A 27,646-nucleotide genomic window follows, 5' to 3' on the forward strand; every position below is an offset into this window, starting at 1 on the left:
GCGCTATCTCAGAGTCTGGATCTGTAAAATTTATAAACTTCAGCAACAATTCATATCTGTTTCGAGACGTTATTTAAGTGCCAGAAGAATATTGTAAATACTCTTGGTAGACCAGTAAGCTTGAATATTTCATTTCTTCACCAAACCCATGCATAAAGTGAGGTCCAGAAATTTTTTATTTCAGTACTATTGTAGGAATCCATTTTTTAAATCTGGACCCACGTTGTATTCCAGTGTTCTCGATTACCCTTGCTGCAAATTTATTTGTAAATTCCACAATATTATTTATAATTTCATCATCTATAAACAAGCAGTATGCCTCATAAGCTGTTATATCTTCAGATATGTCAATTTTTAGTACAGGCCCTAAAAAATTTTAATTTAATTATTTATTTATTTCTTAAGTTTATTTCTTTCTGGAACCATACGATTGCGTCCGATATGCCCAATTGCTAAGTGCACATTATGAATTATATCAAACAATTCATCAGGTGTAGCATAATACACTCGCGTTCATAAAATCCGGGTCACCTTGAAAATTTCAAGTTTTTGGAATATTTTTGCCTCTGGTGCAGTAATAACCTTTTTTTAGGGTAACGTATTTTTTATTTGTCATCAATGTTTGTTTTGAAAGAAAAAAAAAAACGGTTTTTTATTGTTTTTATTGAAAAAGCAGAAAACAAACCAAATTGTTGATAAAACAGGCATACGAAAAGAAATGGAAAATACAGAACGTGGTAAAATGTCAGTAAAATTTCAATGACTAATATCGTGTATTGTCTCCACTTGCTCTAATGACCTCTTGCAGACGACGGGGCATACTCTCAATTTTTATTATTCCACTCTCTCACTAACAGATCCTTAAGCTTCTGTGCGTTGTTGGGAGGAAATGTTAGGGGTTGAATACGTTTTTTCAAATCGTCCCAGATATGTTCGATGGGATTCAGGTCCGGAGATCTAGCTGGCCAGGGTAACCTCGTAATTCCAACCTCGTCCAAGTATTGCATACTGATCGTGGCAACGTGCGTTCGCACGTTGTTCTGCATAAAAACGACGTTTTCTTCAAACTTTGCCTTGGTATGCATAACATGTTCTTCCAGAATCTCCGTAATGTCCCTTCGTGCAGTTAAAGATCCATTTTCGATGAAGGGTAATTCTGTGCGAAAGTCGGAAGATACACCTCCCCAAGCCATGACCGAGCCTCCACCAAATGGCATTCTTGGAGCAATGCAAGCTTGTGAAAATCATTCACCGGTTCTCCTCCAAACTCTTACACGTCCATCGGATCCAGTTAGGCAGAAACGGGATTCATCTGGGAATAACTCTTTGCTCCAATTATTAATTCCCCAATGCGCGTATTGTCGAGCAAAAGCTAGTCGTGCAACTCGATGCGCCAGGCGAAGTGGCGGTCCTGTAGCCATTACCAGAGAAGATAGTCCAAAAGAACGAAATCTTCTCCTGACTGTTGCAACGCTAACATTGCGATTTTGTACTTCCTGTGGACGATTTCGATGCATAATCGCAGTTGAGGTCCGGTTTCGTAAAGCATGAAACACAAGAAAACGGTCATCTCGTACCGTGGTCATTCTTCTTCGTCCAGAGCCAGGTCATCTGGATAGCAAACCCTTCTCCTGAAAGCGTTGAAGCACTCGTTGAACCGTAGAATGGCTTACGCCAACAGTTCTTGCGACTTGCCGTTGAGTGTGACTTTCTTTCACATCGCAACAATTTGTGCCGTTTCAACAACAGTCAAGGGTATTTTGGGCAAAAAATAAACAATAATAAACACTAATAATGGCACTAATAAACACTAATGGTGGCAATAATAAACGTTTGTTCGTTGCGTTTGAACAGAAAGTCGAAGCACAAATGAGATATTTAAAACAAGCGGCAGTTACAGGAACCGTTCATTTTGGGAAGTGTGCACTTTTCCGCGAAATCGGCACTATTGAAATTCTTTGTTGCAAAGAAAACCGCTAAGCCGACAACAATTCTCAGAAACATGCATTAGTTTGTATTTGTGTTATTATTATTTACGATAAAGCTCGTTAAAAATGAAATATCGGTGATTTTCAAGGTGACCCGGATTTTATGACCGCGAGTGTATAATACTTTAGACCAAGCGTTTTCGTCAAGTGGCAATAATATGGTTAGCTTACTTAATGAGTAACGAGCTTTCAACCATTCCGTCGATGGAAGAATTGCATTGACTGGAAAATAAGTAATTTCCTTAAACGGCTGCATCTGCTTCTGATCATAAGTGACGTTTACTATAATATATCTCTTCTCGTACGTATTCAAAGTAAACATATTAGAAATGAAATAAAGTAAAGTTAACTCTGATCAAGATGTGAGTAGATTTTATTATGCTAAATTTAACTTTTGAATTTATTTCTAGTTTAAACTTCTTAGGAAATACTTAAAAATGCCTAAAATTAAAAATAAGAAAATATTTAAAGAAGTTTCTAACTCTGAATAAAAATCAAATTTTTCTTAACAAGTTTTATACCTTCACAGTCAAACCAAGCTTTGCGAAAGTTTCAAAATAGTTTCAATTCAGTTCGTCAACTAGCTTGAATAACAGAATTTTGTATGCATATTCCTGGTTCATACTGTGAAGGTCTTTCATCAGCGATGGAGAACTGGAAATATTTGCTTAAACTACTTTTGAAGAGCATCCACAGAATTGGGTCGCTATCTCAGAGTTATGCATTCAGAACGTGCGGATTCAAGCAGAGAATTTGTACCCCAGTTTTCAAGGATGTGCAAAATAGCTTGTTCGTTTACAGATGTTCATTAGTCTATTGTAGAGAGTAATTTTATTCAGTTAACTATTCTAGAATTAGATTTCAAACGGGAAAAGGTTGATGTCAATGTTTTTAATTTATGAGTAAAATTTCAATATTATTATTAAATTATAAAATCATATATGTTAGTCTATTTCTTTCCAAATCGCGTATATGTAGAGGTATCAGTAAGTTTAGTTATTGTTTACCTTTTTATGTTGTCTTATAACATAATCAGAAACAAAATAGATTTTATAACGATTAACAAAAGGTTTCGTAATGGAGGAGCAGAGGGCAAAACCCTATCTAAGCGCAGATGCAGATACAGACCATAATCTATTACTAGCAAACGTAAACTCAGAAAACCGAAGAAAAAAGCCAAAATAAACACCAAAAACCTAAAAGACGACAACTGCCAACAGCAACTAAACGCAGAGATGAATAAATTAACTGAAGGAAGCGTGGAATGGGCAGATATGAAAAAATTCGTACTAAAAGCCTGAAAAGAAGTCCCAGGCGAAGAAGAGAAAACCACTAAAAAACACTGGATGACACCATAAAGATGAAAATAAAAATAAAACCATCAAGAATAAAATCAAATATGAAATCAGAAAGGCTAAGGAGGAATGGATGAACAAAGAATGCCAGGAATAGGAAGAACTCAGCAACAAACATGACACCTCAAACTTACGTAAAAAATTAAGGAACTTACAGGCAACACCAGACAAAGAAGAACACTTATTACAAGAGATAATAATGGAGGAATACTTACTGAAGAGAGAAAAATAAAGGAAGTATGGGAACAATATACAATCCATCTATTTGGATATTTTAACCAAGGATTTGATGACTGGATGCTAAATCATCCTGCCATACCTACAAGCATTTATAATGTTCGTAATGTTGTTGGTACCGCCTACCCTAAATCATTCACTCCTGTCACCATTCTCAACGGATTAAAAAAAAACAGACATAGCACCCCTCAATTCCCAAATTTTTTCAGATAGTGATTTTATGTCCTCTTATGTTACAGAGAGGCCCAAAGAAAATAAAAATGAAAATGGTAACTAATATAAGGTTAACGAAGGTGTTCAGGATGTAGATGTTCAGGATGTAAAAGAACCACGATATGTCAGACCAATTAATGTCCCATCCAATATAATAACCCCTCAGCAAATGAGGCCACATGCCAAAGCTGTTCCTAGGAAAAACCTTAGGGGAAGCAGAAAGAAGCTACAGTCAGCAATAATAACAGACGCCCCCATAAAAGATGCCATAGAGGAACAACATAAAGAAAGATTGGCTAAAAAAACACTTAGAAGAAAAAAAGTAGAAGGCTTTAGACGACATTAGTTCGCATTAAACACAATAGTTTATGTCGCTCAGGTAATTAAGATAAGTGGAGATGAATATAATATCTCTTTAATGACGAGAATTGTGGCCGGCAAATTTGTTTTCCCCGACAAACCCGATGTCGATACATTAGAAGCAGAAGATATTTTACTAAAGCTGCCCCCTCCTGCCATTAGTGGAAGTACAGCTAGGGCTGCTCGCCAGTTTAGTTTATGTTCCCTTTGAATTTTTTCCAATTTAAAATAGAGTAAAATGTTTTTTTATTAAAAATCCCACTATGGACCACTATGATTCCCACAATGGACCATATAGTGGTTCATAGTGGGACGAGTGGTCCGTAGTGGGACTTGTTGAATAACATTTATGATAAATAAAGGATTACTTGAAATTATTATTAGTTTGCTTCCTTACAGCCATACCCATGCATAGGTACCCTTACTATAATTTCTTCTTCTTCTTCTGGTTCCTATCCGTTTCGGATGTTGGAAATCATATTGGCAATCATGACCTTGCTCGCTGCGGCTCGAAACAGCTCCGTTGAGGTTTTCTTAAACCATGTTCTTAAATTCCGCAGCCATGATATTCTCCTTCTACCGGGTCCTCGCTTACCTTTGACTTTACCTTGCAATATAGACTGCAGCAGGGAGTAACGGTGCTGATTTCTCATAACGTGTCCCAGATATTGCAATTTTATGCGTTTGATCGTAAACACAATCTCTGGTTCCTTCTTCATTTTTTCTAGAACTTCCTTGTTCGTGATCCTTGCTGTCCATGATATTCTCAGCATTCTTCTATAAAGCCACATCTCAAATGCTTCAAGTTTTTTAATAGTGGTGTCTGTAAGCGTCCATGCCTCCGCCCCGTACAACAACACAGAGAAAACATAGCATCTCAAATGTCTCATTTTTGTATCCAGGGATATGTTGTGACTTTTGAAGATGGCGCTCATTTTGTTAAAGACCGTTCTTGCCTTTCCTATGCGGCACTTTATTTCCTGTACATTGCTCCACTGTTCGTTTATAATAGTTCCCAGGTAGCAATACTGTTTTACTCGCTCTATCTGCGTCCCATTAATGTATAGATGAGCCCCATTTATATTCTCCTTGCTGACAATCATTTGTTTGGTTTTGTGGGTATTAATATTTAGTCCGTACTGTTGACTGTACTCGTTTATTCTGTCCATTAGCCTCTGAAGTCCCTCTAAACTATCTGCTATCACCATGGTGTCGTCGGCATATCTAACATTGTTTACTCTTTCACCATTTAGAAGGATGCCTTCGTCTATTCCGTAAAGAGCCTCGTTAAAAATTTTTTCTGAGTACATATTAAATATCAACGGCGATAGAATACATCCCTGTCTAACTCCGCGTAGTATTTTTATGTGATCTGTTTCTTCTCCGTTAATTTTCATGTATGCGGTCTGATTCCAGTATAGTTCTGAAATTATTCTGAGGTCTTTGTCATCCAGGTCTGCTTCTTTTAAAATGTTTATCATCTTTTGATGTTGAACTCTGTCAAATGCCTTTTCATAGTCGATCAAGCACGCGTATACGTCGCAGTTAACGTCCCTGCATCTTTGAATCAGTACCTGTACTCCGAACAGTGCCTCTCTGGTACCCACTGCGTTAATGAAGCCGAACTGTCTGTCTGATATTTGTTCCTCGCACTTCTTATAAATTCTTCCATGGATGACTCTAAGAAACAGTTTCAACATGTGGCTCATTAGGCTGATTGTTCGATATTCTTCACACTTTTTAGCCCCCTGTTTTTTAAGTATCGCTATGAATTCTGATTCTAGCCATTTATCAGGGATGATTCCTGTACTGTATATTTTATTGAAGACAGCCGTAATCCATTTATTCCTTCATCCTCCAAGAGTTTTAAAAATTCAGCTTCGATATTATCAGGCCCTACAGCTTTTCTGCTTTTCATCCGTTTTATTGCTTCTTCTACCTCGGATTTAAGTATGTCCGGGCTCGTCATCCTCTCTGAAAATGGATGCCTATAATCCGTTCTTTGATCTTGAAAAAGTGTCTCCAAATATATTCTCCATTTGTCCTTCATCTCTTGGGTGTCAATGATTAATTTTCCATTGGTGTCTATGAGTTTCATTTGTGTTCTCTTTTTAAAAGTACCCGTTATTTCTTTTACCTTTTTGTGTACATTAAAATTGTCATGCTTGGCTTGTAGTCTTTCTATTTCTTTACATTTCTCTACAGCTTCTTTTTCTTTAGCTTCTCTTATTTTTCTTCTGATGTAAGCCTGCATTTTTTTGTATTCATCTTTATTTCCTTTAATTAACCTTCTGCGTTCCATTAAGTGAAGGATTTCTGGAGTCATCCAAGATTTCTTCTTTGTTTCTTTGTTTGGTTTTAGCAGATCTTGTTTAGTTTTCTTAATTATTTCTTCGAATTGATTGATTTCTCGTTGGATGTTATTTTCTTCTTTTAGTTGCTTAACTTGATTGTTAATATATTCCCCCACTTGCTTTTTAACTTCCGGATGTTGCAGGGCTGTCATGTCGTAGTTAGGTCTAGACTTTTTCTTTATTGTCTTCAGTCTCACATCCATGACTCCCACTAAAGGTATGTGGTCAGATTCAATGTCCGCTCCTGGATATGTTTTGACAGATTTAAAACTGTTTCTGAATCTTCTATTTACCAATATATAATCTATCTGGTTTCTAATTACGTTATGGGGTTTATCTGCTGGTGCCTTCCATGTATACAATCTCCTCGGTGGTAGTTTATAAAATGTGTTTAGAACCACTAGCTTGTTATCTTCTGCGAATATTTCTAGTCTGTCACCTCTTTCGTTTCTTTGTCCTAACCCAAAAGGTCCGATTAGAGACGTTTTCCGTTCGGCCCCAAGTTTTGCATTGAAATCCCCCATTATAATGCTGACTTCGTGTTTAGGTATTCGTTCTAATGTATCCTCTATGCTTTGGTAGAGAGTCTCTACTTCCTCGTCGTCTTTATCTGCAGTGGGAGCGTATATTTGTATTATGTTTACATTCACTGGATTGGCTCTTATTTGCAGTAGTATTACTCTGTTGGACACTGGGACAAAATACGCGCTATCTCAGAGTATTTTTCTCGTTATTATCACACCAACTCCATGCTCTAGTTTTCCATCTAGTGACCCTGAGTAGAATATTCTGTGATCTTTTTTGTCAATGCTTCCTGTTCCTGTACTATAATTTACAAACGCTTAATCACGGTGCTATACACTTTTGAAAAAGAATGTCTCACTATGGACCAGTTTACCCTAACTATAATTCAGTGGTAAAAGTACAGCTTGGGCATCTAAAAAAAAACATGACATAACAGACCAATTTATATTTATTTTATTATTCTATCTGCGAATTGTAGTAATACATAGTTTTGAAGATATTCTTTCGATCTCACAAGTTATAGTATAGCTTATAACCCAAGTGATTGACGCTATTAATATACAAATTATTAAAAATTTCAAAACACACAACAAGATATTTAATATTCCAAATATATGTTTTTAACAAACCAGTAAATTTAACAACGTTTAGCACCACCGTTTATTTCTTTTAATACCTTCCTCAATATATCTACATAAATGTCAACGTGATGCTCTTGAAACACCAGTGCTGGCCTCAAACGAATTGATCGAGTGCCGCAACCCCCAGCTTGAACACCAGATTTCTTTAATTTGGTTATCACGATATCCCTTGTCTTTTCATCTTTAACATTATAGGCAATAAAAGTACCTCTTCCTCTCACGGAATCAATCAGAGGTGTAAACTCCTGTTCCAAGTCTTTTAGGCCACATAATAATTTTTGACCAGACCTATTTACTTGATCTAACAAATTATGGCTTTTGATGGTATTAATGATGGCTTCCAAGATCATAGCTTTGCCAGCATCACCCATCCAGGTATTAAATATTCTACCACCATGTTTAACTTTTACAGCATCGCTGTAAAAGTAGCCTGCTGCTTGCATTTTTTTACTAAAAGTTACAAAGTCTGGAGGACATGGTAAATCAAAATATTCATGACACCAAAACTTTCCGGTGCTACAACAACCCGTTTGAACTTCATCCACTATTAAATAAGCAAAATTGTTTTTACAGATTTGTTGAAGATGTTTAAAAAATTCAGCTGATGCATGATTATCACCACCTTCTGATTGAATTGGTTCAATTATAACACCTGCAATAGGAGCACACTTTTTTTGCATGTAGAATATGTCTTCTACCTCTTCAAGACAGCGACAGTCAATTTCTTTATTTTCTCTACCATTTTCTTCCAAAGGATACTTATAAACTGGAAAAGTAGCCGTTGGCCAGTAGGCAAAGCTTGGAAAATCCAATTTTTGTATTGGTTTTGAATGTGTTGTAGATAACATTCCGAGGGATCTTCCATGAAATGCACCTTTAAAAGATAAAATAGACAGTAAAGGGCATCCTGGTGGTTGGTTTAAAATCGAAGATTGTTTTTCTTCTTCATTAAAGTCATTGTTTCCTCTTTCTCTCATTCTATACGCTATAAAAGCTTGCTTAACGGCGTTTTCATTGGAACAAGACCCACACATCATCATCTGTATTTTGGGCAATTTAGGTGATACTGATTTCAGAATATTTTCCATTCGACATGGCCAGTCTGTGCCAGGAAAAACTCCAAGAGCTGATCTATTTACCATGTATTTTAAATTACATGGATCTTTAAAAACATCCAAAACAGCAGGATGATTATACCCCAGCGCTATAGTTGCAATATTCATATACGTGTCCAACAGAACATTACCATCAGCATCAACTAAATAATTTCCTATAGATTTTTGGTAGTCTGCTAAACATTGTATTGATTGAACCATCTGTAAATTACTTAAATGTTTAATACCTTCTATAGATTTAGGACCAGGAAGTTCGGTTTTTATACATGGACCATCAGGTTCGCCAGGGACAAGACTTTTTTTATTGCCACAAGAGTCAGAGCATAGTTTAAACTTACTTTCCTTTAAAAATGGAATATTACAGATATCCAGAGACTGTAGTTTTGAAGTGACTGAATGAGCGTAAGCTGCCATTCGCCTAAAAGTACTGTTTGGTATAAAAACTTAAATTTCGAAAAATGAATTTTGACTTGCACAAAAATTAGAATAACAGATAATAATATTTATTTTTAATTTGACATTCTTGACATATATATCATGAAATTACAAGGACATAGACATACAGATTGTTACGATCAGTGGCGGAGCTTTATTTTATTTCTTCTAATTCATTTATCGACCATTGGATGTCATTGCCATACATTGGGGGCTCGTTTGAAGTCAAGCGTTTGGATTTTAAGTAAAAGTATTTTAAATAAATAATTTACTGCCAACAATAGTAGTAAAATAAACAGGTTTCCCTGTTTTCCTGCTTTAATTAAGCTATTTTAAACAGGTTTTAGAACGAGACAACTTTGGAAAGCATCCACCTGCAGAGAAAGTCCATAAATAATTAGTTTACTTACAACAATACTAATAAAATAAACAAGTTTCACAGTTTTTCTGTTTATCTCCACGATATAAACACCTCGTGTTGTTTCCTTACTTTTTTTTAATTTTTGAAATTATTAGAGGGACTTTTTTTGGAAAAAAGGAAGTAATAAAAATAGTTTAATATTTAAAAAAAAAAAAAATACAAATAAACTGTTCAAAATATTTTTATTTCGTTAAAATCATATAATAGAAGTATAACTTCTTACGTGCGTACTAAGTACACACAATTTTTTTTAATGGAAGTGTTTATTCTTTTTCACTGTTGAGGAGAGAAAGACGATCGAAGAAAAGAGAAAAATCGAAGAAAAGACCATCGAAAAATGCCTGAAGATCGAAAACAAAGAATTATTGATCACATCAGCAAATTTCCAACATATAGGTTGCATTATTGTAAAAACCAAAGTGAACGACTTTTTTTAAACAGTGATGTAACCCTAGACATAATGTTAAACTTTTATAAAAGAAGAAAATCAGGATAGTGTTTCTTTTTCTTCATATAAACGCATATTTTATGACAGCTTTAATTTTCAAAGGAAGCGACTTAAAAAGGACACATGCAATAAATGCGATAACCTTGCAATTAAAATCCGAAGCTCTACATCTGAGCAAAAAAAAAGAATTTGGGAGACTAAGAGATACTCATCAAGATGAAGCAAAAGCAACTAGAAATCTTATGAATTCAGATCTCCAAAAAGCTAAAAATGAAGTAGGTATTGACTTTTGATTTGGAAAAAAACCCTACCTTTACCACGCATTCCAACGAACATTGTATTTTACAAAAGGCAGATGCGGCTTTATAACTGCGGTGTACATTCAGGAAAAACTGGGCGAGGCCATTGCTATGTTTGGGTCGAAGGCACAGCAGGAAAAGGAGCACAAGAGGTAGGTTCTGTTTTATTAAAATATTTGCAAGAGAACCTAACACCTCAAGTAAGTGAATTGATTAATATGGTCTGCTAGTGGTAAAGGACAAAACCGCACTATTAAAATTGCGATGCTATTAAATCTGCGCTTGAGCTTATACCTTCTTTAAACAAAATAAAATGCGCTTTCTTGTATCAGTTTATACAGTTTTTTGCCCAATGACTCCGAATTTGGGGACATAGAGTCAGCATTAAAGCTCCAAAATCGGTTGTATACTCCAGATGATTATATAAACGTTATCAAAAATTGCAGAAAACAAAACAAATTAATGGTTCAAATGGTAAAAAAAGAAGAGTTCAAAGTAGTTTGCGAGATTTTAAAACATATTGTAAATAGAAAGAAAGATATAAATGGGAATTCCATTAACTGGCCTCAAACTAAAGAAATACTCCTTATGAAAGAAAATCCGTTTAAAGCATATTTCAGCAAAAATCACGGCGGAAATTTGCAAGAAGTAGACATAAGTAGAAGAGTCAGAAGAAATGCAACCAGGACTGCAGAATTTTTATATTCCTCCAAACTGCAAATTTTGTGGCCTAATGGAAACCTGTCTCTATTCCAAAGCTTAATGACATAATGTCGTTAACGGAGCTTATTCCATTGGAAGCCAAACAATTCTACGAAAATATCGTAGGGAATGAAGGCATTCAAGATAATATTGACGGCTTTAATTGTACATTAAACTTCGATATTGAAGACCTATTATATTATTTTCTATAAACGATATAACTTTTTATATGTATTAAAGCTAAGAATTTAATAAAACATTATTATAACACGTATTTTTTATTTTGAAACATCAGATTAAGCGCCAAATATGTCTTTTAATCCGGAATTTTGATCTTAAATTACACATATCTTAAAAAATGATTAAAGAATTAAGCGACGTTTGATCAAATAACTTTTAAAATATAAATTATTCTTAAAAAATTTAAAAAACATGTTAAGAGTTTTTTATATTTGCAGTACTTTATCAATATATAAAACTTGTCAGTACTGTAATTTAGAAATAGCACGAAAAACAAATTTAAAATCTTTAAACCCATTTTTCTCAAAACTACATTTTGGCACTTAATCCACTATAACATAACGCGGTTCAATTATGGATAAAAATATATAATTGAAATGACATACCCGAAGACTACAAGTTAAATAAACTCTTGGACAAAATTAACGCACCACTCATATTTTTCTCAATACTCTTTATTTATTGATAATTTACTGTACGACAAGTTGCCTATGGACCTTGTCTGACAGTGACAGTTGTTATGTAAGCAAATAATAGTCTTGTTTTAACAATAATTTGTATTAAACTTCGATTTAGACTAAAAGTGAGTTAAACTTTTTATAAAAAGTACCGATTCAATCAAAGTGATTGTGGGAACCAAGCTTTTTATTGTGATATTTTTCATCACATGCAAGTTTATTTGCATAGAAATCAAATACAAAAATAAACCGCCAAAGAAATTTGTCGATGGAGGAGGCAGTGCGAGCATCGACTCTCCTAGATGAAGGATATTCAATGCGATACGTTGCAGGTTTGTTAGGAAGACATCATTCCAGCATCAGCAGCAAGGTGAGGCGATATAATGAAACAGGGTAGTACCGTTCGCGTCATAAAAAACTGGTACAACTCTTATTACCGAAAATCATGTTTTTCAAGTTGTGTTAGTTGATCTTGTCACATGTGTTATTATAATTTCTAGGGCACTGTTGCCAGTTCAACGAAAATATTATATGAAATCAGCTAAAAGCAGGGCTGTGTGACAGACCGCCAGTTTTGAGTATTCTAAAAACTAAAACATCGAGCATTCTCGATCAGTCGGTCACATTAAATTTGTTTAAACATGCATCCTTAAAAATTCTCATATTAATTTTGTAATTTTTCATTATTTCAATTAAGTACTCATACCTTGATTTGTGTTTTATTATAATTTATGAAAATATTTCAATTCAAATATAGTGATAGACAAAATCAATCTAGACATAACTTTAAATTATTATAATAAAACATTACAGTGAGGTATTGGATCTGTCACTTTATAATCTACGTAGGATAAAGTATAATGTTAGTTTTTGTTAATGTTATCGTTCATATAATAAATAATAAATTAATTTTGGTAGTTGGCCTGTGACTAAACTTATTGATACAAAATACAGTTCGTGTTCGCTAGGTAATTGAAGTAAAAAATTAGATACAGTAGATGCATTCGAATGTTCCCTGTGTCAATAGTCTAAGTTTAAAGATCCTTCAAATATTTTGTATATTAGCTGAACCCTATCTCTGGTTATTAAATTTATTAAATACGGTTTTTTATTGTTAATGATAAAAATAATACCTATCTAATAATACGCGCTATCTCAGAGTAATTAGATTTAGTGCAATTCCGTTATCTGTGATGGCAACAGCGAATTAATTCACGAACCACTGTATCCAGTCTGAACCCAGGTTTACATTGGGAAAAAAAGTGTACCAGTTTTATATGACGGAAAGTGTACCATCGATGACCAGGGCAAAGGCGTAAACGTTGCACTAGTCAAATTGATGATCGTTTTTTGAGACAACGTGCGCTCAGAGATAGGAGAGTCACAATTTGCTATAGCAATTTGCTAAAAAATGAACTAGCAGATGTTCAAAATGTCACGATATCGTCTCGAACAGTTAGAAGACATTTATATGAAGCAGAATTGAGCAACAGAAAACCGGCCAAAAAACCCTTGCTTACCAGAGAACCCAGGGTTCAGAGATTGAATTTTGCAAGATTGCATCAAAATTGGACCATCGATGATTGGAAACGAGTTCTTTTCTCCGATGAGACTAGAGTAAGCCTAAAAGCTCCAGATGGTCGTGAGCGTGTCTGGCTAAGGGGAGGAGAAAGGTTTGCCAGCTGCAATATCTCTCTTAAAGTACCTTTTGGTGGTGGCTCTAATATGTTTTGGGGGTAATTTGTTTTGAAGCTCATACGGAGTTGGTCCCCATACGTACGAGGTCTATGAATGCCCATTATAACTTAGACAACATTATTGTTAAACATGTAATGCCGTTTGCTCCGCTTCATGGACCTAATTTTTTATTCATGCAAAACAACGCTCGTCCTCATGTGGCTCGACAGGTTATTGGCTACCTAAATGATGTTGATATTCCATTATTAAAGTGGCCACCTAACAGTCCGGACATGAATCCTATAGAGCATCTATGGGACTATCTCAAGAAAAAAATTCAAAGTCGTAGACTCCCTATTGCCAATCACAACCAACTCATTGAGGCCTTTATTGAAGAATGGGAGAATATTCCGCAAACTTTTGTTGAACATTTGATATCAAGCATGCTTCGACGCATAAATGCAGTCGTAAGAAGTAGAGGAGGGCCTACACGGTATAAGTGATGACCCAGATGCAGTTTATTGTGTTACTTTACTGACTTTTTCCTTTTTGCAATTTGGAGTTATGCTAGCTTATTTACGCATTTCCGACAAAAATAAATTTTTAAAGAAACAATAAGGCAAATTAAGGTAATAATAAAGTCATGTTGGACTTATTTGTAGGTGTTTATTATTATTTCAATGATACTTAGTTTTATTTTGTGTTCATATTGTAAATATTTAGATTATTTAAAGTGGTGCGTTAATTTTGTCCAGGAGTTTAATTTGAAAAACCAAAAAAAATAAATTTAAATAAATAAATACGGCAAATGAGCTAATTTTACTGTCAATGAAAATTATAAACATCAAAATTTACAGTAAACAAGGTATCAAAGACATGCCATATTGTTGGTCCTTGTTTAACTTACTGTGATTTCTATGGACAAGCCTCTTAATTTTGCAATACTAGTTTCTGTAAGTAAAAAAGAGACTTAGTATAAAAAGTAATCGTGAATAATTTCATGCATGGGAAAAGATAGAGTGGACGAACTATATTATGATATTCGTAATAGACTATAATAATTCTGAATGACCAACTTGAGACAAACAGTTCTCCCCTCCTCAACCTATTTCGTTTAGAGACTTTAAATTGTAAACACATCCAAAAATAGACCATTAGAGAAAGGCACTCTGTCGAAACAGCTGTCGTGATAAAACAATATAATACATTTTGCGGAAGTGTTGAAAATACACTCATCGACAAAAATATCGAATATTTTGGAATTTTTAAATTTTTGTTTTTTCAAAATAAATTCTGGTCAATCAAGTCGTTTATTGTAAAATAGAGTTTATTTTAACAATGTTTAATAAACAATTTTAAGTTTTTATGCGGAGAAAATTGTGAAAAAAATACATGTTTATAATTAGGTAAATAACATTATTTTACTCTAAACTTAAATGATAATTTAAATTACTTTAACAACTGGTTTAAACTGAAACAAGTACATGATCAGTAACGAGTATTCCCCCCTCTAGCTCTTATTACTGATTGCATTTTTCTCAGCATGCTTGCAAGTAAATTTTGGACACATTCTTGGGAAATTGCATTCCATTCATCCTGTGCAGCAAGCCGAAGCTGCTCTATCGTATTAGGAAAGGGATTTCTTTGTCGTATGCTGCGTTTTAGGTGATCCCACATGTGCTCTATTGGATTTAAATCCGGGCTAGACGGTGGCCAATCCAATCTTTGAATTTGGACCTCATCAAGATGATGGCAGCGGCATGTGGTCGAGCATTATCGTGCATTAACGTGAATCTTTCATATCCAATGTAACGAACATATGACAAAACATGATCTTGCAGGATGTTTTAAACGTAAGAATCACCAGTCATCCATCCAATCACTTTCACAAGTGCGGTACGTACCTCCAAACTAATACCTTCCAAAAGAATTATGCCATCAACTCCAAAACTAACGATCTGGGCGAGACTGCAGCTGGCGAATCGTTCTCCAACTCTTCTGTAGACGTAGTTTTGGCCATCTGGCTTCCATAATGGGATTCTGGTCTCATCAGTTAAAAGAACTTTTTTCCAGCTGTCGATATTCCACTAAATAATGTGTTCTTGCAAATTCCAAACGACGAGCTTTATGATTTTAGAGACGACGTGGAACTTTGGCGGGGCGTCTGGGCTTTAAATTTGCTTCTTTTGATCTTCGTCTAACTGTTTGTAAACTCACATTAACTTGTCTAACATTTAATAGCTGATTTCTAAGGTGCATCGATGTTAATGAACGATTTCATGTAGAATTAAGAACCAAAAAACGGTCATCAATTGCGGTTGTGCACCTTGGGCGTCCTTGCCCAAGCCTTCGTACAAAATTTCCTGTTTCGCGGTACCTTTTTAGAATATTCGAAACTATAGATTCAGTTCTGCTCAGACGTCGTGCGATACCTTTTTGTGCATATCCTTCCTCGTACAAAATTACAATATGTGCTACTTGGACTTCATCGCAGTGCCGAATTGGTGTGATACTTGTTTTAAACTTAGTTAAATCCAAACAATACTTTAAACTTAATAAATTAAACTAAAAATAACCGAATTAGTATGATTTTTTCCTTTACGTGAAGAAGGATTTTTATGATAAAATGTACGACCAATGTACTAACCACTGAATAAACGTCAAAATAAACATCAAAATATTTCAAACTAGTTGAGTAGATCAGACTACTATATGAATATTATAAGTAATCTAAAATTATTTTGAAATAATAGTGACTACAAAAAAAAAATTGGAAAATTTCAAAATATTCGATATTTTTGTCCATGAGTGTATAAGCTTTTAGTGTTTTATAAATATTTATGCGAGAACGGTATAACATGCCGTTTAATTCCAGTCTTTTTAAAATTGCTACAAATAAGCTTAAACGATTATATCAATATTTATTTAATTAACAAGTTATTTTCATCATTTATTAAAAGGTTTTATGTCTTTTCCGTAATTGGTAACTACAGAGAAAATTAAGTCATAAAAACTGTCCGTATTGTTTTCATATCAATGATTGATGTATTATTTAAGATCAACCTCCACCTTATTGTTAATGTGGCGACATTTATTAAAATAGTAGTTTTATACTAATTGCAATTTAGGTTATTAATATTTATATCATACGACATAATACATCACTTTAAGCTAATTGCCTAAGCCATAGGATGTTTAGGGCACTTATTCCTTGTTTTCTTTGTGCTTTAGCTTTTGGTTATGAAGAAGACGACATTGCACTTTTGGCCACTGTAACGCGCTATCTCAGAGTGGATATTTACACTGAGTTAACTACAGATGAAGAGCGGGATAATTTCATATTCAGTCCGCTTTCTGCGCAGCTAGTTTTAAGTCTTATCTCAGCAGGTGCAGCAGGTAAGTGAATACCAAAACAATTTTTTATTTGACAGAATTGCATTAACTATTAGCCAGAGATTCATTTGTGCAGTGAGTTTAATAAATCCTTCCTACCTTGTTTCTAAACAAAACCAAGTTTATTGTATTTACAAACACTCAGTTATTATAACTTATGGCATCTATTTGGTCAGATTCGAACTTACAATCCTCCAATTTTTACATTCCATTAGTTATCGCTCAGACCACTGCGCTACCTAAGTGTTAATAACAAAATTTATATTACAAGAAATAAGCACGATATAATCTGTTTGTTTGTTTCAATAACGGACTTTTGTAAGTTTTCAACATATATATTTTGACACCATATTTTGCTGATCTCTATTTTTATTTCGATACATTTATTTTTATAATATATATACAAGGATTTCCACAGTTTTCACTGTATTCCTTCACTCAACCGTTTTCTCCAATTTTTCCTGTTTAGCCAGTCCCCTCTCTGTAGGTTTCTTCTACTCATTGCTTCGTCCACTTCATCTCTGAAAGAAGTTCGGGGTCTGCCTCTCTTTCTTCTTCCTATCGGGCTCCACTCTGTTATTCTATTTATCCACCGATTTTGGTCTGCTCTTCTGACATGTCCGTACCAGGTTAACCTCTTCTGTTCGATGTAGTCTATTATGTCGGAGTTCATTCCCATTCTCCTCTTAATCTCCATGTTATTTAATCTATCTCTTCTTGTTACTCTGCAGCTTCTCCTTAGGAATTCCATCTCTGTTGCTCTTATTTTGTTTTTGGTTTTCTTATTTATTGTCCAATTGTCACACCCATAAGTGAGGATACTTCTTGTCATGGTATTATATTTTTTTTTCATTATTTTCCTGCTGATGTTCTTATCCCATAGTACCGGGTTCAATTTTCGTATGCAGTCTCTTGTTTGTCCTAGTCTATTTTTTATATCTTCCTCCTTTGTTCCTTTGTTTGATATTATGAAACCTAAATACTTATACTTGTCTGTTCCTTTGATTTGTTTACCTTCGTCTATTTCCAGCTGTTTTATTTCTGTATTCTCCGTTGTTAGGTATTCAGTTTTGTTTAGGTTTATTTCCATCCCATTCTTTGTATATTCCTGCTCCAGTTTTCTCATCATAAAACTGAGGTCATCCTCGTCTTGTGCGATTACTATTTGGTCGTCGGCAAAACTTAGCGTATATAGATATTCGTTCCTTACTGGTATACCCATTCCTTCGCACTTTCTTTTCCATGGTTTCAGGGTTTTTTTCAGGAATATTTTAAACAGGGTGGGGGATGTGGGGCAACCCTGTAGTAGTCCCTTTGTCGTCTTAAATGGACTGCATATTCTATTGCCCGTTTTGATAGCTACTTCGTTATTCTTGTAGAGTGCTTTTACCGCGTTTATTAATCTTCGTGGATCTTCGATGTCTTCCATTGCTTCCCATAGCTTGGTTCTAGGTATTGAGTCATATGCCTTCTTAAGATCAACAAAAGCCAGATGGACGGATCTATTTTTGGCCATTCTTTTTTCTATTAGTTGTTCGACCGTGTAAATATTAGCTAAGCATGCTTTCCCCGCTGTGAAACCTGCCTGGTCTTCTCCGATTTTATCTTGTATATATATTTCTAATTTTTCCTTTATGGTCTTTCCATACAGTCTGCCTATAGACGATATAATGCTGATTCCCCGATAGTTTTCGCAGTTTTTTCTATTTCCTTTCTTGTATATTGATGTCATATATGCTTGGGTCCATTCTGCCGGTAAGTCTTCTCCATTCAGTGCTCTCTCAAACATTTTATGTATCATACAGAATAACTTTTCCGATCCGTTTTTTATCAATTCATTTGGTATTCCGCCGGGACCTTCTGCCTTTTTGTTCTTTAGAGTTTTGATCATTCTTTTTACCTCAGCTAGGCTTAATTCGATTTCGTTATGTGTGTAGATTTCTATTCCGTCTATTTCTGATTCTTTGAATTCGGGGCGGTCTTCGGTTAGCAATTTTTTATAGTATTCTTGCCATTCGTTTTCTTTGATTTGACCGATCTTGATTTTCTCTGTCTTATTTCTTTGGAGCGACTTTTAGATGCACCATGACTCTGAATTTCTCGTTCCTCCTATGTGCTGTTCTATCTCTGTGCATGTTTTTTCCCATCTTTAATTTTTTTTCATTTGACACTTTTCTTTTCACTTCTTTATTTTTTTTCCCAAGTCCTTATAGTTTTTTGTGTTCAGGTATTTTATATGGAGTTCTTTTTTCTCTTTTATGCATGTAAGTGTGTCTTCGGTTAATTTCGTAGTTTGGTGGGTGTATTTTTGGTCCACTTCTCCAAGAGCTTCTAGGGCTGCTGTCTTTATGCAGGTTTTTATGTGTTCGTATGTTTGTTCTAATGATTCATACCGAAACTCTTCTAGCTTTTGGTCCAATCTTCGCTTATATAGGTCTTTTATTGAGTCTTCTTCTAATAAATTGATTTTGAATTTCTTTTCTTGTGTTGAGCACGTATTGACAGGTGTAGCCGGAGCCGTAACTTGGTCAGACTTGGTCTGACCAAGTCTGACCAATTGATCTCTAAAATTTATTATTGATCTCTTAAATTTTTTTTTACCATTTTGTTTATACTTACCGTCGCTTTACGTAGCAAATTCTGTTATCAACGTCCCTATCACGTCATTTCTCTTGTCATATCTTGTTTTGATAATTTTGTTTTCAAAACTTCTACAAAATTTGTTAGAAAATCTTATTACTACAGCTGTTTCGGCAGAGTGCTTTTCTCAAGTGATCTATTTTTGGCATCCGTTTACACTTTATAGTCTTTAAAACATCTCGTATTCAAACAGTTTTTATATTGGCGGAGATACGTAGACGATGTCTTGGTATGTTTCACAGGAACTAACAGGCAACTCGACCAATTTGTATCGTATATTAATTCACTTCATAGTCATATTGAATTTACAATAGAAACAGAACAAAATCAATCCATAAATCTTTTAGATTTAAAAATTTACGAACTTAAAAACAAACATGATTTCTCCATATTTCATAGACTTACCAATACTGACACAATACTATATACAGTTCATCATCCCATCCTACACAACATAAACTGGCAGCCTATCATAGTATGTTACATAATATTAACAGAAATTTCGATGTCAAAATACTACTTTGAGACAGAATTAAATATCATTAAACAAATAGCAGTAAACAATGGATACAACTGTGGACTGTGGACCAGTCTTTGCAGAATATCTTTATCTTGGGCTATCAATATTGCGTCGTCTGCGTAATAGAGTATTTGTATTTCTTTGTTTTCTATTCTGTATTTTCTTCCTTTGTTATCGCTTTTGATGATTTCATCCACGATTAAATTAAAGAGCATGGGGTCCAATGAATCCTCTTGTCTTATTTATTCCGCTACCTATTTCTATAGCTTCGGTAAGTTGTCCATCTATTCTGACTTTCATTTTGATAGATAGATTTGTTGTTTTGATAGATGTTTTCGATAGTTTTTATAATATTAGGGAAACTTCTCTATTGTACAGAAGATGGATTACATCTTTGAGTCTTACTTTGTCAAAAGCTTTCTTTGGGTCAATCAAACACAGAAATGCTGGTACATTATCTTCTTCTTCTTCTGGTTCCTATCCGTTTCGGATGTTGGAAATCATATTGGCAATCATGACCCTGCTCGCTGCGGCTCGAAACAGCTCCGTTGAGGTTTTCTTAAACCATGTTCTTAAAATCCGCAGCCATGATATTCTCCTTCTACCGGGTCGTCGCTTACCTTTGACTTTACCTTGCAATATAGACTGCAGCAGGGAGTAACGGTGCTGATTTCTCATAACATGTCCCAGTTCTGGAGTTAAATGCTTTGATAAATGTGGCGATGACCAGGAACATCGTTGTTGAACAAAAGTAACTTGAAGTAGGTCACACATAGATGAAGGTAGATCATATGCATGCCTCCATAAAAAAAACGTATTTTATAAAGTAAATTTTAAAGAATCCAAAGGAGTTTGCTCAGCTGCCAAACTTCCATTCTGATAGATTGCCATTAACCATCAGAAAGTTCCAGGATCTTCAAGATCTAAAAACCTCCATCCCAACTGATTATCATTCCTACTGCAATAATCTATCTCATAAATAAACATTTTTTTTAACAATCAAATAAAAACAAAAAGTTTTTATAATAGACCTAAGAGCAGCATTTGACACGATAGAAAGACATACTATAGGGAAATGCTTGAGAAAAATAAACGTACCTAATGCATTGATAAAAATTATAGAAAGTACTTACGAAGATGTAAAAGGAAGGGTACAAATAACAGGGGAAAGATTGGAAGCATTTAATTGGAAGAGAGGTATTAAACAAGGAGATAGTCTCAGCCCTTTGCTATTCATAATAGTAATGAACGAATTGATAAGAAACATTAGAGTCAGAACCAATCAACTACAGACAATAATAAGTTACCGCAGATTACAACCCGTAACAATAGAGTCCTTAATGTATGCAGACGACATAGTACTAATAGCAGATTTCGAGAATAAAATGCAGAAACTAATGGATATGTGGGTAGAACAAATAGAAGAACTAAAAATGGAGATAAACGAGGAATAAAGTAAGATAATGATAATCAGCAGCAAATGAGATAAGGAAGATAATCAAATAAAGATAAAATGTAAAAACTCAGAATTGGAAATAGTAACAACTTACGAATACCTGGGAAGTATAATAAGAAATGACAAAAAAATAGACTGGGAAATAACAAATATAGCAAAGAAATCAAACAAGTTATATTATGCGTTAGCCCCAATAATAGGAAAAAGAGAACATGCACGAGAAACAAAAATAAAAATATATAACACAATAGTGATACCAACTGTGCTCTATGCAAGTGAAAACTGGACAATTCTGGAAAAACATAAGAGGAGGATAAACGCAATGGAGATGACACATCTCAGAAGGATAGTTGAAAAGACAAAATGGGATAGATTAAGCAACGAGACTATTAGGAGAATGACCAACCAGGAACCGATAATGAACAAAATAGCAAAGAGACAATTGAACTGGTATGGGCATCTGATGAGGATGCAATCCAATAGAATAACAAGAAAAATTTATGAAGCAAAAAACATCGGAAAAAGAAAAAGAAGCAGACCAAGAAAAAAATGGATACAGCAAGTAGTAGAGGCGGGAAAACTTAAACAAAAATCACTCAAGGAATTGACAATAATGGCAGGAAACAGAAAAGACTCTAAGAGGTGGTTAAATGGAAATTAAAATAGCTAGCCCAAATCCGACACCTTGATAGGGTAAAAGGAAGGGGAGAAAGAAAGAAAGAAAGAAAGAAAGTTTTTATCATCATCGGTCTGCCTCTACTCCTATTTCCCACTGGGACCGTTAATAGAGTTCGTCTGGGTGGGTAATTTTCATTTGCTCTTGACACATGTCCAGCCCATCTAAGCCTACCTATTTTTATGAAGGATATTACATCTCTACTATTTACTATTTTTTTATACTTCTCGTACAATTCCAAATTATATCGCCTTCTCCAAATACCATTCTCACAGAATGCGCCCATTATTCTTCTTAGTATCTTTCTTTCGAAGACGAGCAGAAGATTTGCGTCTGTTTTGGAGATGGTCCATGTTTCTGACCCATATGTCAGCACTGGTAGGATGAGTGTTCTATATATTATTAGTTTGGTTTTCTGGCTTAAATTTCTGTTTTTTAGCTGCTTGTAAACTGGAACCCAAATATGTAAACTTATTTACTACCTCAAAATTATATTGGTCTATACTGAAGTTTTCTTCGGCGTTTCTAGCTCTATCTCTGTTATTTGGAATAGATGCTAACATTTTGGTTTTTTCCTCGTTTATTTTAAGGCCCATATTTTGTGCGGCTGTCAAGAAGGTGGAAGTCATCTCTTTAAGTCCTCGTGTAGTATGTGCGATCAAATCCAGATCGTCAGCGTAAGCCATAATCTGCGTTGATTTATTAAAGATTGTTCCCCTATTGTGTAACTCGGCATCTCTTATAGTCTTTTCTAACGCTATATTAAAGAGAAGGCACGCCAGCGCGTCTCCCTGCCTTAACCCTGCATATGTTTCAAACGCTTGTGACATATCGCCTTGTATTTGCACTCTGCAAATCACTTTACTCATAGTTGTTTTTACGAGCCTTATTAATTTATGGGGAATGTTAAGTTCATTCATTGCTTCATATAATTTACCTCTTAGGACGCTATCATACGCTGACTTGAAGTCCACAAAGAGATGGAACGTGTCAATATTAAATTCATTGGTTTTTTCTAAGATTTGACGTAGCACAAAAATCTGGTCAATTGTTGACCTACCTGGCCTAAAACCGCTTTGATACTCACCAAGGATTTCTTCCACGTACGTACTTAAACGGCTGTACAGGGTGTTGGAGAATATTTTGTACATTGTATTCAGAAGAGTTATACCCCTATAATTTTTACATTCCAACAAATCTCCCTTTTTGTGCAGTGGACATATGATTCCAGTGCACCATTCCTCTGGCATTTGTTCTTCTTTCCAGACTTTGACCATTATGTTGTGAATTTGGTGCATAATGCTGTTACCTCCATGTTTGATGAGCTCTGCGGGGATACAATCCACTACTGGGGACTTGCTATTTTTGAGTCGTGTGATTGCGTCTTTCACTTCAAATATTGAAGGAGGTTCTACGTGAGTGTTATTTCTTGGTTTTTGGGGTGACGCATCATTTTCCACTTCGGTACCAAGTAATTCTTTGAAGTGCTCAACCCATCTGCTTTGTACTGCGTCAGCGGTACTGACTATATGTCCATTTTTGTCTCTACACATCGTCAGCCGTGGTTTAAATTCTTTTCTTGTCTTATTTAGGATATATAGAAAGTTTTTATACTGTAATATTTTATTTTTTCTTGATACTTTTGAATTTTAGTTCTTTATATTAATTTGTTTTAAAAGATGTTCAAAAAAACAGACTAACTCCTTTTTTCTATTTCTTACTGAATAGGTAAAAAAGCTAACTCCTTTTATGGCAGAAAAAAAAAGTTTTAGGTCAAACAAAGTTAGTTTTGAATAATTATTATTAACACCAAGCATTAAAATAAAGAATTAAGATTTAGTTATTAACCATAAGTAAAATTATTCATGAACTGAACGGTTTTACGTTCATACTGAAAAATTTGTCTAAATGGAGTTGGCTTTTTTGCAGATTAAGCCATCGAAATATACTAAAGATAATCGTAAACTCTCTATTGCAGGTAGCACGCGGGCCGAACTAGAAGCCTATCTCCCGCCTTCAACTACAGTTTTTGGAAGCTACTTAAGCAGACTACATAATATCGAAAACAAAACAGTGTATAATAGTGCCAACAGAATTTTCACCCGTCGTGATATAAGATTAAACAGAGATTTTGCTAAGATAGCACGAGAAGTTTACAGAACGACTGTACAAAAAGTTAATTTCCTAGAACCTCGACAAGCAGCGAACAGTATTAATGAGTGGGTGAATTGGCAACTATTGTCACAAAAGAAGGATAGTGTTAGACCTGCGGTCATCGCGGACTATATGAACCCTCATACAAATCTAATGTTTTTGAGTGTAATTTACTTAAATGTGACATGGGAAAAATCATTTCATTCTCGAACGGACAAATTTTATAATGAAGGAAGTAAAGTAGCGAAAATGATACCATTTCTAGCTAGAACTGGGATTTACAAATACTACGATGATAAAGAAATTAAGGCAAAGTTTGTAGAAATTCCTTTTACGGATATACATTTTTCCACTGAACGTGTTAGTAGATATCTCAGCCTTGTTCTTGTTGTTCCTTATAAAAAAGATGGGCTAAAACAACTATCGATTAATTCTCAAAAGGTCTTTCAACCAAAACCTTATACTAACGAAACAATGCGATTAAGGTTTCCAAAATTTAGTGTTGGATCAATAGTCGATATAGGTGAGATATTTAAAAGTTTGGGTATAAAAAAAATGTTCAGTAGGAAAGACGCTGATTTTACAAACTTAGCCTATAATAGATATAGAAGATATTATTTTACAAAAGTATTACAAGAGTCGTATATCGACATAAATGAGCGTGGTGTTGAACTTGTAGGTGGTGACCAAAGTGAAACACCAACACGTTCTTTCCAACCATCATTAAGTGTGGACCATCCATTTATTTACTATATTCAAAGAGAGGGTGTTATTATTTTTGCTGGACGTGTAACCAATCTTCCCAACTAGTAATGATAGATCAATTAATAACATATAGAAGAAATATTAAAAAAATTTTGGTATTAATATTGCACCAATATGTAAAATATAAAACAGATAAATTTTTGTTTTTTTTTATTATGCCCTGAAACCTGTAAAAAAATTTATTTGATAATTCCTACCTAAATTTATTTAATACAATACAATCAAGTTAACAAAACCTAGAGATATTATTTACATTTTAGGAGACTTTAATTGCAAAAAGTGGAGTAGGTACAGTTGAAAATATAATTGGACAGTTCGGATTAGAAACTAGAAACGAAAAAGGAGAAAGGCTCATAGAATTCTGCCAAAAAAAGAATATGGTAATTGCCAATACTTGGTTTCAGCTTCCTAAGAAGAGACTATATACATGGACGTCTCTTTCACATACAGAAAACCATATTGTTAGAAACCAGATAGAGTTTATACTCGTAAAAGCAGATATAAAAACTCTATAACCTCAGTTAAAACTTATCCTGGAGCAGATGTTAACTTAGACCACAATCCGTAAGTTGCTGAAGTAAATATAAAATTAAAACGAATAGAACTCAGAAAACAACAACTAAAAATAATATCTTCTTCTTCAAGTGCCATCTCCGCGGCGGAGGTCGGCAATCATCATAGCTATTCGGACTTTTGAGACGGCTGCTCTGAAAAGTTCATTTGATGTACATCCGTACCAATCTCTCAGGTTGCGCAGCCATGACATTCTACGCCTCCCTATGCTTCTCTTTCCTTGGATCTTTCCCTGCATAATCAGTTGGAGCAAGGTGTATTTCTCTCCACGTGTAATATGTCCGAGATATTCTAATTTTCTTGTTTTTATTGAATTTAAAATTTCCATTTCTTTGTTCATCCTTCCCAGAACCTCTTTGTTTGTGACGTGTTCTGTCCATGATATTTTCAGAATTCTTCTGTACACCCACAGCTCAAATGATTCCAGTTTTTTTCATTGATGTCGCATTCAAGGTCCAAGATTCCATTCCATAAAATAAAGTCGAAAAAACATAGCACCTCGCCAACCTAACTCTTAGTTTCAGTTTTAAATCCCTGGTACATAGAACTCTTCTCATTTTGTTGAAATTTGCTCTAGCCTTTTCTATTCTTATTTTTATCTCCTGATTGTAATCATTTATGGAGTTAATCATTGTTCCCAGGTATGCATATTTGTCCACTTGTTCGACGTTGGTTTCGTTTATTAGAAGATTCTCGTTATTTCTTTGAGTTTTTGATATTCTCATAAGTTTCGTCTTCTTGACATTCATTGTTAGACCATACTCTTTTCCATACTCTGCTATTCTGGTCACCAGTCTCTGAAGATCTTCAATGTTTTCGGCTAAGATCACAGTGTCGTCCGCATATCTAATGTTGTTAATGGGGACTCCATTTACCTTTATTCCAGCTGTTTCACCCTCAAGAGCCTATTTCAGGACCTCTTCGGAGTAGGCATTAAAAAGAATTGGCGACAATACGCATCCCTGTCTTACTCCACATCTAATTTCAATTTCTTCTGACAGCTGTTCGTTAACACGTACTTTTGCTCTCTGTTTATAGTATAAATTTGATATGATCCTGAGGTCGTTGTAGTCAATCTTCTTTGATTTCAGGACATTCATTAAATGTTTATGTCGTACTTTATCGAATGCTTTATTATAGTCAATAAAACATGCGTATATATCTTGATTGACGTCCAGGCATCTTTGTATTAGTATATTAAGTGAAAAAAGAGCTTCACGTGTTCCTAGGCCTTTGCGAAAACCAAATTGTGTATTATTAACGTCTATGTCCAGTTTGTGATATATTCGGTTATGGATGACTTTAAGTAGTAACTTTAGCGTATGAGACATTAAGCTAATGGTGCGGTAATCGCTGCATTCTCTTGCGTTTTTCTTTTTAGGGAGACAAATAAAAATAGATGTTAACCACTCTTTGGGTAATACGCCTGAACTATAAATTTGGTTCAAGAGTGTCACTAAAACATCAATGTGCTTCTCATCTAGAATTTTTAGGATTTCTATAGGAAGCATATCAGGTCCAGGGCTTTTCCCGCTCTTCATTGTTTTTAATGCGTGCAATATTTCTTCTTTTGTAATATATGGACCTATTTCTTCTGACGTAAGTCCTATGTGCTCCAGATCTCCTCTTTCATCATCGAACAATTCATCGATATATTCTGCCCATCTTTGTATTTTCTCGTCCGTATGTGTTATAGCAGTACCGTGTCTATCCAGAATATAAGAAATATCCAGAAAAATAATATAAGAATACTAAAAAACGAAGAAATAAAAAAGGAATTAAAAAATCATTTAAATGTTAATATGCTAAAAACACTAACAAACAAATTATGGATGTAAATAAAAAGTGGTATAATATAAAAAACATTACTGAAACCAGCTCAAGAAAGTTGGATACAACATATGTCAGAGGCTAAGAAACAGTAGGTGACAGAAGAAATACTATTACAGTACAGATGGAAGAAAGAAAGAAATATATAGGAATTACTCTGAGATAGCGCGT

At 34.6% G+C, this 27,646-nt stretch overlaps 1 protein-coding gene and 1 pseudogene across 1 annotated transcript; one reads left to right on the forward strand and one right to left on the reverse strand.

Moving 5' to 3' along the window:
* Positions 1–7,595: 7,595 nt before the first annotated feature.
* Positions 7,596–9,308, reverse strand: LOC140431676 (4-aminobutyrate aminotransferase, mitochondrial pseudogene; annotated as a pseudogene).
* Positions 9,309–16,659: 7,351 nt separating this feature from the next.
* On the forward strand, positions 16,660–25,213 carry LOC140431675 (serine protease inhibitor 42Dd-like). Its single transcript, XM_072519564.1, has 2 exons — positions 16,660–16,864; positions 24,132–25,213. The coding sequence occupies exons 1-2, from the start codon at positions 16,660–16,662 to the stop codon at positions 25,115–25,117; spliced, it is 1,191 nt and encodes a 396-aa protein (XP_072375665.1). The 3' UTR covers positions 25,118–25,213.
* Positions 25,214–27,646: the final 2,433 nt, after the last annotated feature.

This window comes from Diabrotica undecimpunctata, unplaced genomic scaffold (assembly GCF_040954645.1).
Source record: "Diabrotica undecimpunctata isolate CICGRU unplaced genomic scaffold, icDiaUnde3 ctg00000735.1, whole genome shotgun sequence".
NCBI classification, from domain to species: Eukaryota; Metazoa; Arthropoda; class Insecta; order Coleoptera; family Chrysomelidae; genus Diabrotica; species Diabrotica undecimpunctata.